Consider the following 14,081-nt stretch of genomic DNA (forward strand, 5'->3'; position numbering starts at 1 on the left):
TTTTAGCCGGGCAGATAGCGCCCGTCGGAGCCGGCTGAGGAAGCTGAACTGGGAGCGTATCCCCAAGGAGAAAGTGGAAGGGAGGAAGAGCGTGTGGAGCGGGGCGGCCCCAGGTGAGGACGAGTTCCCAATAGACCTCCACTCTCTGGATGAGCTGTTTGGTCAGAAGGACAGTAAGCCTCGGGACAGAACCAGCACACTGAGGCGGCGGTCTGCGCTCCTGCGCTGCAAATCCCCACAGGACAGCTCAGAAGAGGTCAGATCGTCAGAATGTCCATATATCATCAGGATAAAGTCATTTTTCTTCCTCTGTTCTTGTCCTTATATGCGTTCTGTCTCTCTTTTACAGATCTCCCTATTGGACTCCAAACGCAGCATGAACATTGGAATATTTCTGCGGCAGTTCAAGATGTAAGCTTCTTTCTTCTTTTTAGTTGAAATGGTTTCTCAATTAGTAAAAAAAAAAACACACAAAGTGAATTAGCAGCTTTTCTGATAACTGATGAATTGTTTCATATTATTAGTAAAATTGCACAATATTCACAACTCATCAAACGGGAAGATGTGCAGTTTGTTTTTATCATGGAAATATGGAATAAGTTTGAATTTGGGACTGTTTGATGAACAAAACAACACATTTCAAGACTAGAGCTGCAATAATTGATTAGCTGTCAATATTAAACTAATAGCCAACTGTTTTCAAAATTCTTGCATCAAAAATATCTAAATCCTCTACTGGCACTTGGACATTTTCTGGTTTCTTTACTTCTCTGTAACAGTAAATGGAATTTCTTTGGATTGTGAATAAAACAAGAAATCGTTTTTCATTAGTTTATGCCATTTTGTAGACCTAATAACTAAGAGAGTAATCGAGAACACAATTGGCAGATTAATCATTGGTTGCAGCCCTATTCCTGACATTATATTGTGATCTGAGAACATGTAAAGGCAGTTTTTCATGTTTTGTTGACATTTCGCAGTGTCAGCAACTAATTGAGAAGATAATTGGCAGATGGATGAAAGAAGGTGATCATTAGTTGCAGCCATATTCCTAACAGTGTGGAACAACCTCTTTGTCTGCGTTTGGATGGGGTCACCGTCAGTCCAAACTCCAAGTAGTTTTAAGAGCAGGAAACTCGAATGTGTACAACTGTGCCCGAGGGAACAGTGAACCGGAGAGGGCGGCCATATGTCAGAGGTGGATGGGTGTCTGTGTCAGAAGTGTGAAGGGAGGGGAGGCAGTTTACTGCAGGGGAGGGTGCGTCCCGAGCAGCTGGGCTGAGTCTTGACGGAGGGTGGTGAGTAAGCGGCTGGGTATAGCCGGAGGAGTCGGAGTTGACACCTGCTGATGCCCCTTAAAGAGCGTCTAATCTTGAAGCCGCCCCCCTGCAGAGAGAGACCCCACCGGTGGCTTGTCATATTCATCCGTCCCCGAAAGCCTCTTTAGCATGTTTGCGTGGCTCAAACAAAGCTGCACTTCTTGTAATGAATGGGGCGGTTCTGTAATCATTTAAGCACATTTACACACCGTTTAACATCTGAAACATTCTGATTTACAGCTAAAAGTCCTGACATGTGTTGCATTTTGCTTGTAGGACTACATTCATACAAATTAAAGAGTGAGGGAAAGAAAGTGTTGAGATATTGTCATGCCTCTGTGAGTCTCTCAACTTAAGTGTTTCTTTTCTAAACTCGATCTGTCAAGACTTGTAGGGAAAAGCCTTTGTGTGAAAAGAGTCTTGTCTTTATACAAACATTCGCCTTGTTGGGAGCTTATTTGCCTACTGTTCTGGACAGACAGAACTGCTGTTCAAATGTGGGTGTAGTTTAAACAAAAAAATCCTGTTTTGTGTTGTCATTGACTGAGAAATCACTTCAATATCACATCGGTTTGTGTTATTTTTAGGCTATTGCTTTTCGTGTTTCGTTTTCAATTCATTTAAGTTGAGCAGTTGAGAAAAAGTGTTTCTGTTTTGGAATGAGTTCCATAGAAATTGATTTATTTTAGGGCTACATTAGATGTCTTCAAAGGTCGACCTTTAGCCGTTGGTGACAGATAATACGACATGGATGCGCATGCTGAGTTATGAATGAGGAGGATTTGTTTGAGAATAAAGGCTACACGAGCACGTGTGATGGGCTGTAAGATGAGGAGGGGAGAGGATAATGGAAAACTGCTGCAACACAGGGCAGATGTGTCACTCAAAGAAAGTAAGTCAGAGGTCAAACAGCCAGTTGGGCCAGTTTCTGCTCTTTCACCTTGACTTCTTAAGGCCCTTTAGACGTCCTCTGTGCATGTCTGCTTTTTATTTGCCCAGTGGGTATACCACTTTGCGTTGCCTGTTTGGCGTCAGCCCGACTGATAAGAATAGGATAAGCCTCATTGTTGCATGATTGTTGCAAAACTAGAGCCGGTAGCGCTCATGTCATGGCTTCTTTGTGGGGGTCGTTGTCTTTCTCAGGCTGAGAAAGACGACTGCTGGTTAAATGATGTCATACTAAGATGTGCGTTTGTTTCCGCAGGCCTGCGAAGGAGATGGTTGAGGACATCAGGCAGGGTGCTGGAGACCGTTACGGAGCAGAGAAGCTCACAGAGCTCTGCAAATTGCTGCCTGACAGAGAGGAGGTAAAGTGGCTTTTCTGGCATACAAACACTACAGCAGCAGTGACAAGCTCCTTCCTCCCCCCCCAACTTCATCTGGCTCTGGTTAGGATGATCAAAAGTTTGCCATTACACCATGTCGTATGATGTGGTCTGTTTCCAGAGCAGGACCACGTTGAAAGATATTGGAATTGACTCTTAATGACATGTTGGTTTTAGTACTCCTGAAGCTGCTTTCCAGATTTTACCCGGTCTCTCTTGTCTCTCAGGAGTCTCGCCTGAGGAGGTTCGGCGGGGAGCGGAGCTGCCTCGGAGAGCCCGATCTTTTCATGCTGCTGTTGGTGGAGGTCCCCAGGTATGCGCAAAAAGCATCAGAACATTTATTCTACATGCTTCACTTCATGGCGCTGTGTTTGTTTAACCGACTCCATCATCTGTCCCTCCTTTTTCCTCCCTCGCTAGTTTTCGGCTGCGTCTGGATGCCATGATCCTGCAGCAAGAGTTTGACCCTGCTGTGACCTCTCTGTGTGTGGCAGCCAGATGTCTGAGGGAGGCGGCCAGAGGTAAAGTAACAGCAGGGAGTTGTGTACTCCGCAGCTATAAAGATCCGGAGCTGTTTTGCCCTTTGAAATCCTCGTATTTAGTCTAGTTTGGCGTTGTTAGGAGCCAGAATGCAAATGAGATAAAGTGTTTAGCATTCCGACTGACTTACAGATTTAGGAGAAACCTGCTCTCAGTGATGCTTTTTTGGTGTGTGAAGCTTCAGTTCAGGAGTCAGTTTGAGTGGCAGCTTCCTCAGAACAAAGCTGCTGACTCATTCAGTGGCCTTGATGTCAGCTGCATACACATTCATAGCCATTATTTCAACCTTGAGGCACAATATTGAATCTCTGTCTTTTATTCTTCTAGAACTGCTGAGCTGTCCAGAATTACACTCCATCCTCCGATTGGTGCTGAAAGCAGGGAACTATATGAATGCTGTGAGTGCTCCTTTATTTTATTTTTTTTTATTTCTTTTCTTCAGCCTGAAAAAAAGAGGAATCAGTTCTTTTTATCTGTGCACAATAAAGCAGTCGGTAGTGGTCTGGGTGTGTGTTCAGGGGCGTCACTATGACTGTGCACCTGGGTTTTGAATCAGTGTTTGTTTAAAGCTGTCACATGTTGTATGTGCGTGTATGTTATTCTGACCTTGTACGTGGCTTCTCAGGGTGGATACGCAGGGAATGCCGCTGGTTTTCGAATTTCATCACTCCTCAAACTGGCTGACACCAAAGCCAACAAGCCGGGCATGAATTTGCTGCATTTTGTCGCTATGGTAAGTTTTGAAATTTAGATAGTAGTAGTAAAAGAATATCCAATAAAAACTAATAGGTGCTGAAGGAAATACTTTTAAGGAAAGACAATTGTTTTTTTTTAAAACATGGGTAAACCTCATTAAGACAAGTAAATTAGACTTTTTAAAATAAGAACCCTATTTTTTCAGAACGAGGTTATGTGTTTATGAAAAGCTTCAAAGTCAGAAGGTTTCAGAAAGCTAAAAACATATGAAAAAATCTTCACAAGTACAGTTTGTGCAAGAAAAAAAAAAGAATTTCAGATCACAGAGTAGGGCCCTCGAAGCAGACTGCTCCACAGAGTGCATGATTTTTATCAGCATTGATCAGCAAATGATGCGTCGCTTATTTTAAAACAATAGCTGGATAATCATTTGTCTTTGTCTCCACAGGAAGCTGTGAAAAAGGACCAGAGTTTACTGTCATTTCCAAGCCAACTAGGCCATATAGGCCCCGCCTCCAGGTCAGTCTCTTCCCAAAACCCGGATCGCATTAGATCCTGCAGTGATTGAATCCAAGGGAATATACAAACCCTGCTTAACAACAACAATAACGCCCCCCCAGTAGTCTGCTAAAACAAACGTAAAGTAAATCTACTTTTTCTGCAATAGCTAGCAGCCTGAGTGAAAGTGGGTTATGACAATATTGATACTCGGAGCCAGTATTTGAGCTGCTTCTGGCTTTTGCACTGTTAATTTGTTTGATTCTCCGCTAAAGCCAGGTGCTAATGAATTTCTGTCTTTATGAGAAACCTCATTCTGCACCCATGTCATCCCATTTACAGAAATAGATCTCGGACGGCTCAACATTTACCCATTTTTGGTTCTCCTATCTTCTGACGTATCACACAGCTGTTTTCTGCACAGTTTGTTATTATAATTGTGTGTTTGCATCCTCTCCTCCTTTGTAGGTTGTGTGAAGAGTCTGTGTTGGACGACTTGTCCAAGTTAAAAAGCAGAGTGGTGGATCTCAAGGCAAATATACAGACAGAGGCAGAGATTCAGCAGCATACACAACCTTTTGTGGAGGTACTGATTTAAATCCACTCAATCTTCAGATTTACAATTTGCACCAAGTATTCTCTAATTAAAGATTTAGCATGTTTTAATGAAGGCTTTTAAGTATGTCAAAGTAAACAGGATGTAGAGGAAATGTTCTCAAAGGTAACATGGCAAAATGTGTTTTTCTGTCTGTGTGCAGGTGGCTGAGGAGCGTCTGAAGGAGGCGGAGGACGAGGTGGAGGGTATGAAGATGTCGAGTCAGGCTCTGGTGGAGTTTTTCTGTGAAGACGACAGCACTTTTAAACTAGAAGAGGCTTGCAGGGTCTTTCATTCGTTTTGCCACCGTTTTCAAAAAGCTGTCCAGGTTAGACGTTGCTTTGATTGTAACAGAAATACGTGCATAAATTGAACTCTTCACTAAGGATCACTGAAAAATGTTCAATCACCCTTTTTTTTTTTTTTTTTTAAATAGGAAAATGCAGAACGGGAACTGAAGGAGCAGAAGCGCCTGGCACGTCAGCGTGAGATGGGAGAAAAGCGTCGCTCTCTGGCTGTTTGTACTGGGCTGGACATGAGCCTGAGCCTCACCAGGGAGCCTCCAAATCAGGAGAACCAAGATGAGCTGGAGAAGCTTCTAGAGAAGAATTTGAGCTACACGTGGAGCCGGCGAAGTCTTAGAAGCTCTGATTCCCGCAGACATTCCCAACAAATCCACAGCGATGCCCATCTCCACAACTCATCCATGCTCAAAAGCTTCCCTGAGCTTGGCAGCAGCCCGACTTCAGCCAGTTATCACTCGAACAGCTCCTCCGACCATGAGACCACCGCTGTACTCTGCAGCTCCCCAGAGACTGATGGCACATGTTCCCCTGTGGACCAAGAACCTGCTCTGGGCAGAGGCAGCAGGGCTCAGCACAGCGCACGAACAAACCTGAGCATGGAAGCAGTTCAAGACTCACACATTGCAACATTTAGTGCTTCTCAGCATGGAAACCGCTTCACGGTGAAGCAACATGGGCCTGAGAGCATTTCTTATGTGTTACAACACCATCCGAAAGCAACAGGACTTAAAAAAGAAGCAGATTTTTCACATGAGCACATGGCTTTGATGAACAGTTCCTGTACAAACTCCGTTGCTATAAATACTGATCCACCCGCCCAGTGTGTTAAAAGCCAGGCCTCCACTTACAGACAAAGGTTCGGCCTGCCAGTGACAGACAGTAATTGTCTTCTTCAGAGTAAATCTAATGACTCTTGTGTCAATGAGGCCATACAACAGTCTGTTCATACAAGTGGAACACTTTCTCATAGTGACAGCAGGGCTGGGCTTTTGAGGTACCCGAGATCTGAGACCAATTCTCAGTCATCTGTGAATGTTCCAGAGTCACAGCCACAGGCGAGAGAGGCACCTTCCGTTAAAACAAGCATTGCAGTGCCTTTGCCTGATGCAGGTTCAACAAAACAGACGGACACAGAAGTGGTGTCCACACCTGTGGAGGAGAACTGGATGCCCTCCAGTCTACCAGAGTTCAGCCAGTCGCAGCCAGAGGAGGTCTCCGACTTGCCGGGTGCCGAGAGGGAGACGGCGAGGTCGTACTCCCGTGTGGGTGAAACACTGGAGTGCCACACTCTGGTGAAAGGCCTCCGATCCTATGACGCCCTGTCCCCCCCGACCTCCCCACTCCCACGACCTGCACCAAGCCTCTGCTCCAAGTGGAGGAAAGAGAGGGAGGTCGACCTTCGAGAGGGGGCGACATCGGGGTCTGCAACATCAAAGGAGGAGACACGAACCCTGAGGATCCCTGTGCGCAGCGGGATTGGGGCCAAAAGGGGACTTGTGTCACGTGCAGGTCCTTCCAACAGCACAGGCATCCCCAGGGTGCGCTCTAAAACGGAACCTTCAAATGGAGCCCCACCCTCGGTAAACCCACCTACTCCTAGTCGGCTGTCTGCTCCTCGTAGCATATCAATGCGCTCATCTCCCATCACTCGGCCCGCTGTTACTCAGACAGACATGAAACGAAGTAACAGTGTACGGGAGAGAACTGTAAGCGAGCCGCAGACTCCTGAGAAGCCCAACCTGACCCGCAGGACTTCAGACAGATCAGTACCAGAGAAGGTTTCGGGCGGCACCCAGCCAGCCTTTATCAGAGGAAGTCCTCTCCGTGTGTCCAAACGACTCGCCCCGAACTCTGAGACTCAGGTTCTCTCTCAGCCTCGCGCTGCCCACAGCCCGTCCTCTGCCACAGCCAAAACCATACGCACGGCTGTCATATCAGCTGCCCGAAGTAAAACTGCCAAGACGACAAGCACAAGCACCTCTCCTGCCAGCTCTAAAATCCCGACAGCTTCACGCATACCTGGTCCCAAAATGCCTCGAGCTGCTGCTTCTCAGCCGCTGTGGAGGTGATGCCATTTGCTCCAACTTCTCATGGATCTTCCTCAGCTCTCCCTCAACTGTATTTCATCTAAATTCAACTTTAAATTAAATTTATATATTTGTCTGAGTTCTTAGGGTCTGCGGATGTAAAATGAAGCTGCACTGGGAGCATCAGGGTTGTTTTTTCCTCCTGTGCTTCACCCAATAGCAGGATAGTGGATCCTCTACAATCTACCTCTTTTTACACCCATTTGTGTCCTTTGCAGGCAATAGGACAGTGAGAGAGGACACGTAACTATTCATATGCAGAACAGCTTAACATTTAATTCACATTAGTAAAATGCTACCGAGTGAACACTATGCACTGTCTGTACAAGTGTGCTCTGACAGAATTGCAAGTTGGAAAATCGTTTCAATCTCTCTAGCATGGACAAAAAAAAGGGTAGTTTTCTTTTAAAACTTTATTTTAGGAACTTGTCCAAATGTTCTGAATGCTGTGACCCTTCTGCTAATTGATCATTGTATTCTCAAACTTGGCTGCGTTACAGTCCGAACTGAACTCGGTACAATATCGAACTGCTCATCCTCTTGTTGAGAGGCCTCATCATTCTGATGCACTTTACAAACTGAAGAAGAGGCTGTAAGGAGATTGTTACAGTAATGTTTGTCTTTTTTTTTTCCTGTTTTATATCAAAAAATTCTATAAGTTTATTGAATAGCATTGGTTGTTATTCACTGTACTATGTGCATTTGTTAATAAAAGACAGCGATGTGTATGATAATGTTGTCGATCTGTGAATCGATGAAGTTAAAAAACTCCCGTATGATATGTATTCCTAAGTGTTCTTCAGATTGGTATTCAAGCGAGCGCTTTCTTGAAGAGCTTTCGCTTTCAAGGTCTCCGCTCTTCGACATCAACCTCTGCTCTCGCTGTCTTCTCGTCACCCTCGTTTTTCTCTCCCTCTCATCTGAACTCCCTCTCGCTGCATCTCTTGACACAGTCACCCCCAATGGCTGTTGTCATGGAGATGCTGCAGACGTCCCGGGGAATCTCCTGGCAGAATAGTGGGGTGCAAAGGGGCTGGGGTGGAGGGTGACTGTGGGTGTAGGGTCCCAGTGGGATCTCGCTCTTTATGGGCTGCAGTGACGCCAGAACCTCTTGGGAAAGGCAATAAACTGGTGCCTCTTTGTGTTCTTGAGTGTCCGGTTGTTGGTCAGCGCCGGCCTTTTAACCTGCCTCAGTGTATAGAGGTGACATCATCAACAGGTCTCCAGGGGTGCAGGACAGAGCGGTCTAAAGCGACCGCTCTTAGCTGCCTTCGTGTGTTATGCATTGATCTGAAAGCACTGGGTGAGTGAGAATAATGACTTGTCTGAAGGTGAATAAGTGATATATGAGATTTAAGACCAGCGCTGACCAAAGGCAGGATGTCCAATAGACAAGGGACGGGCTTGTTAATGGCCTGTTTATACATGGGGAATGTATGCATACACTATAACACACTGCCATTTAATAGAGGGAATGTAGCCAATGTGTTCAAGAAAAAGAGTGAAAATACAGCAGAAGGTTTGTAAACTAGTCTCTAAATGTGAAGCATTAGGAAGTCAATCATTTTTAGTTTACATCAAAAAATGTGGAGCTTCTGCCACTTTTGATAGACGGGTGATACAGTCTGCTTTTAATGGGGTACAATGTAAATATTTGTGTTGATTAATTTCAACAAGGGATCACATTTGAGGAAAATTAAATCTGATACAATCTGAGTATTTCTACAGGAAACAGATGCTGTTGGTGGCAGAGACAAATACCACTCTAAACGTCGTTCATAAATCTAACAGTTGAATTTTGATGATTAGATTTGTGGGGTATTTTTTTTTGCATTGAAAGGAACAGTGGTGGTGCAATTACTCAAGTACTCTACTTGAGTATATCCTTTTCCTGCAACTTTATACAAATATTCTGATATTAATTTCATTGTCATATTGGACTTTCCACCCAACAATTGTATATAAACTAAAAACTGTGTATAGTCTTATTTATTACAATCAATAGTAAATAACTTGCCTTTGCATTGACCTACTGCAAGATGTGGCTTACATCGATGAGTCAAGTAAATAATCTAAATAACAAGGGGTTGCTCTGCTTGGTACTTTTGTTTCTAATTAGATTTTGCTGCTACAATTCTGTGGAGGAGGAATTATTAATATGTTTAATTATAATCTGCAGTACCACAGTGGAAAAATACTCAGTCTGATTACTATCTATTAATTATAGCTGTCAAATTACCTACAAAAGTGCATTTTTTTCCCCTAAGTCAAAGTTCTCAATACTGCCACCTCCACTGAGCAGAAATCACTATTTACACTAGAAGACAAATGCTAAAATGTGATTTTTCTGACATTGGTAACTAATGATTATCATAAGAGTGGTGTTAACTTGAGTTTGTTTGTGCTATTCTCCTTATTTCTGTTTGTAATTTATATTTTAATCTATGGATGGTTTTTAGCGTAGGTCTATTGGAAGTTGAATACGACTGAGATATAAAACAACTCAACAGCGCCATCTAGTGACAAACAAACGGCACCTCACAAAATGAAACTACAACTACCAGGTTGCACTACTTCCGTACGTCGGTTTTTACGTAATGGACAGCTCCCCGGATGCGGCTGTGATTGACTATACCAGGCAAAAAGAGATCGAAAGCCAAGTGGCGGTAAGTCACAAAATCCTTTAAAATTCGCTGTTACCGCTAATTTATACCTTGGAGACATATATTCGAGTAGACTACAATATTTCGAGTAAACGGTAGGCTATTATCAGGTCATAGTTTTGCCTTTTTAATGAGTGCTTTGGAAATAAATCTTCAGCTTGTTTGCTAACTAGCTAACTTCTTAGCCTCCAACTCCGCTAGTTCCTTAGCTTGATGCTAGTCAGCAGGGGAACGCCTAGTGTTATAAGTGATCAGCGCGAAATAATACACCTCAGAAAATTGCTGCGTCTAAATTTCAACTCACTCGCTGTCTTTTGTTCAATAACAACCTTCCGGACGTTGTTAATCAGTGAGCAGCTGGGTTTGTAGCATACCTATGTAACGGTAATTAACGCTGCGCCGTTAAGCTAACGTTGGCGACGGTTAGCTCGTTTGCTAACTGTGAGATGCTTTCGCTCAACTGCAGGCCAAGCAATCTTATCGTTGTCATTTACAGTTTAATGGTCGTCTCTTTATCACTGGCAATGAAACCAGAACACAGTATAAAGTGCTCCTAAGAACGTTTGTAGAAAGTTTAGCCTCTTGGATGAGAAATGAAACTTATTCAAACACCAAAAAGAGAAGTCCAAATGCTTTTTACTGAAGTTTGTAAGATTACAATGACCTTGATGACTGAGGACCTGCAAAGTGTTGCAATTGGCAGTTACTCAGGTGCTTTTTCCTCTGTTGTCAGGTGCTGCAGCCCCAGTGGTCGTAGGCAGGATGCAGACCATAAAGTGTGTGGTGGTGGGTGACGGGGCAGTGGGTAAAACCTGCCTACTCATCTCTTATACAACCAATGCCTTTCCTGAAGAGTACATTCCCACAGTGTTTGACAACTACAGTGCTCAGATGAGCGTGGATGGCCGCACTGTCAGCCTCAACTTGTGGGACACGGCAGGCCAGGAGGAGTATGACCGCCTGCGCACCCTCTCCTATCCCCAGACCAACGTTTTCATCATATGTTTTTCCATTGGCAGTCCCTCTTCCCATGCCAATGTCAGGCACAAGTGGCACCCTGAGGTGTCTCACCACTGCCCCAACGTGCCCATCCTCCTGGTGGGCACCAAGAGAGACCTGAGAGGTGATGCAGAAACGGTGAAGAAGCTAAAGGAGCAGGGTCTGGCCCCTACCACCCAGCAGCAGGGCAACGCCCTGGCCAAGCAGATTGGGGCTGTTAAATACATGGAGTGTTCTGCACTGCTGCAGGATGGCGTCAGGGAGGTGTTTGCCGAAGCTGTGAGGGCAGTGTTGTATCCAGCCATGAAAAAGAGTCCCAAGAAGTGTGTGCTGTTGTAATAAATAGTTCCCAGATTTGGACTGTGGAGAAGGATGATGGAGGTCCACAGATGTGATGGAAGGCCGAGGAACAAAGGTTGCCACCTGACTGCCTCCATGCCACCTCGGGTAGTTTTCAGCTCCTCTGTTACTCCTCTCTTCCTTATTCATCTCCCGGAGGATCTCACTGTGTTGCCATCATCACCAAAGTGACTATGCCCACATGACAAATGGGCAACAGACCGTATCTCCTCTATTTTTCTTACATTTTAACTTTTGATATTTACACATTTTCAATTTTACATCTGTTCTAGATTTATAGCTTCTCTGCTTTGCCTTATAAAATGCTGATCATGGTTGCCACAAGCCATAATAACATCCAAACCAACCAACCAAGCTACCCTGTTTGACTGGAGAGAAGAGATCTGCCTTTGTTCAGGTGGAGAACTAATGACTACCTCATATTCTCACCTAGGTTGCATCTCATAAGTCTCAAAGCAACGTTACCATCAAGATGCTTTGACTTGCCTATTTAGATGTAATGAACAGCCAAGTAGAAGGTGAACAAGTTTTAATTTCAAGCAGCTTGAGTCCAGACAAGGTGTGATGACTCCTGGACAAATGCCAGTACCCCTTAACCAAATGCACAGATTAAAGGTTAAATTCCCTCGCTGCAATTCTCCTTGTGCTCAGTCTGGCATGTTAGAGCTGTCTGGCAGGCTGCCCTTCCAGCATCTTGCACTGCTCTCTCACTTCCCCGTATGGAAGAGCCAATAGGCCTTTGAAGATAAGCCGGACCCATTAAATGCAGCCGACCATTTGCCCTCTTCAGTAATAGAGGAGCAGGTTATCATAAGGCCTCTGCCAAATTAACCCACACTGGTACAGGAGCTGACATAGCCAGGAAGTCAGATTGTAGTGGAGCTCTCCTCTGTCTACGTCTTAACTCTAGAGGCTCACACCGAGTGCCATTAAAAACATGCCTAAGAATTCCTTTTTGACAGGGTGGGGTCAAGGAGACTGTATTTTGTCTAATTATGGTGAATTTACTCTGTAAATGATTTTTTTTTTGTCCTCAAATGTTTTTAACTTACAAGTGCGGTTATGGCCAAAGTTGAATATATTTTTTGTAATAGCCTATGTTTATTTGATCAATAAGATGTATGTGTGCTGTAGTTAATACTCAGATTTGATAAACCAGAACTCCATAATGCTTCCCTTGTCAATTACTTTATTGTCTTACATCTGAGGTCAGCAGACTGTGACCATTGCATCATTGATTCAGTGTAGCATATAATACCAGAATATGTTTTAACTGGCTTACGCTAGGCTATATACTTCTTATCCTATATTGTCTTGGTTCGGTGAATATTTCATCTTGGAAGAAGCAGCATCATAGCTGCCTTCTTAACCACATAACAGCAGTTTATCTACAGTATGAAAGGAGCCTTTTATTTGGTCAGGTGCCTTATCTAAACCAAAGACCAGCGCAGCGCTCCTTTGTCCAATCCAAAGGTTCTCCTTCTAGTGCTGCAAGTGCCACGAGACATTTTAAATACAGGTCCAGCCAACTCAGTTTCATTTTTGTAATTTTTCAAAAATCTTTGTGCCTCAGTTCCTGCCAGTAAATACTCTCTTCTTGCAGCCTTTTTTTTTTTTTTTTGTAAGACACAGGTGCTAAACTGACATCTTGCGCGGCAAGTCTGTGTACGTTTGTGAAATGGAGCAGTCGTAGCTCACAGCTCTTAACAGATTGTGGTTTACATCCCTGCATTGCATGTTGCAGAGAGGGCAAGGCACAAGCTCGACTTGCATACGGTTAGCAAGAGCTGCGTTGGTGGAACGTGCTTTGTCGCATCTGAGGATTTTTCTACATTTTATAGGATATTTTTTTGTAATGACCGGTTGCCCGTTTGTGCCTAAAAGCTGCCAGCAATAATAGCAACCCTTTGTAACTGTAGTTATTTTTCATTTACACTCTTGAGTGGGGGTAAGTCGACCTAGATTGTGGCCTGTGTAAAGTCTAGAATAACTGAAGCGCAACACAAAGCAGGAGGTTTAGTGCGACAACAGTGGTGCGGTTTAGAGATCTGCCAAAAGATGTGTGAGAATTTCCCAGATCTGTGTGTGGAGGGTTGAATGTAAGTGCACAATATGTAAAACTGTCATCTGTGGTGAGCTCTTTTTTTTTTTTTTTGCCATGTCCCGATTTCACTCCAATAATGCTGTTAAAGTGGAACATACACCTGTGGGCTCTCTGTGTCTGTGTCCTGGAGCTGTATGCTACCGTGTGCGTGGTACTACGCTTTTACACTGGGAACTTGATTTGTAGAAATCTGTTTGTAATTGTTTTATAAATAACAAAAGCATATTTGTATAAATGAACTAACAGTGAGATGATTTTAAATTATGCCAAATAAAATGGTGGTAAAAACCAGACAATTTTCCTTGTTTTAAAGCAGATTTTTTTTTTTGCTTTTAATTTGTTTACTTGCTGTTTTGTGACCTGACAAATGAATTCTAATATTCAACACAGTCAGCACGTTACTGCACATATAAGGAGGTAATTGGAGGTTAAAGCGACACTGAGGTGCAAAACAAAACGGGGCCACACATTTACTCACAGCTGCACATATATTTTCATCTCAGGAAACCACAGTGTTCCTGTAGCATGAATACTGTAACGCAGTGCACTTTCTGTCATGTTAATGCTGTTTCCATGTCCGAACACTAGAT

General features: G+C 43.9%; 2 protein-coding genes across 2 annotated transcripts in view; both read left to right on the forward strand.

The window, feature by feature from the left end:
* The window catches only part of fhdc2 (FH2 domain containing 2), a 19,198-nt gene extending 11,102 nt beyond the window's left edge, over positions 1-8,096 (forward strand). Inside the window, exons 4-14 of the mRNA XM_008299864.1 lie at positions 7-256; positions 350-411; positions 2,524-2,626; positions 2,872-2,957; positions 3,065-3,165; positions 3,512-3,582; positions 3,810-3,917; positions 4,329-4,399; positions 4,847-4,964; positions 5,137-5,301; positions 5,410-8,096. Coding sequence (XP_008298086.1) covers positions 7-256; positions 350-411; positions 2,524-2,626; positions 2,872-2,957; positions 3,065-3,165; positions 3,512-3,582; positions 3,810-3,917; positions 4,329-4,399; positions 4,847-4,964; positions 5,137-5,301; positions 5,410-7,347 — 3,073 coding nt within the window. The 3' untranslated portion in view covers positions 7,348-8,096. The remainder of the gene's footprint in view (positions 1-6; positions 257-349; positions 412-2,523; positions 2,627-2,871; positions 2,958-3,064; positions 3,166-3,511; positions 3,583-3,809; positions 3,918-4,328; positions 4,400-4,846; positions 4,965-5,136; positions 5,302-5,409) is intronic.
* Positions 8,097-9,977: 1,881 nt separating this feature from the next.
* LOC103370722 (rho-related GTP-binding protein RhoG-like) lies at positions 9,978-13,789 on the forward strand. Its single transcript, XM_008299860.1, has 2 exons — positions 9,978-10,031; positions 10,762-13,789. The coding sequence occupies exon 2, from the start codon at positions 10,791-10,793 to the stop codon at positions 11,364-11,366; it is 576 nt and encodes a 191-aa protein (XP_008298082.1). The 5' UTR covers positions 9,978-10,031; positions 10,762-10,790; the 3' UTR covers positions 11,367-13,789.
* Positions 13,790-14,081: the final 292 nt, after the last annotated feature.

The sequence above is a fragment of the Stegastes partitus genome, unplaced genomic scaffold (genome assembly GCF_000690725.1).
Source record: "Stegastes partitus isolate 25-593 unplaced genomic scaffold, Stegastes_partitus-1.0.2 Scaffold1473, whole genome shotgun sequence".
Lineage (NCBI taxonomy): Eukaryota > Metazoa > Chordata > Actinopteri > Pomacentridae > Stegastes > Stegastes partitus.

What these genes read in the sequence shown, in the direction of transcription:
- LOC103370722 (XM_008299860.1), top strand. Translation starts at nt 10,791, where the DNA reads ATGCAGACCATAAAGTGTGTGGTGGTGGGTGACGGGGCAGTGGGTAAA.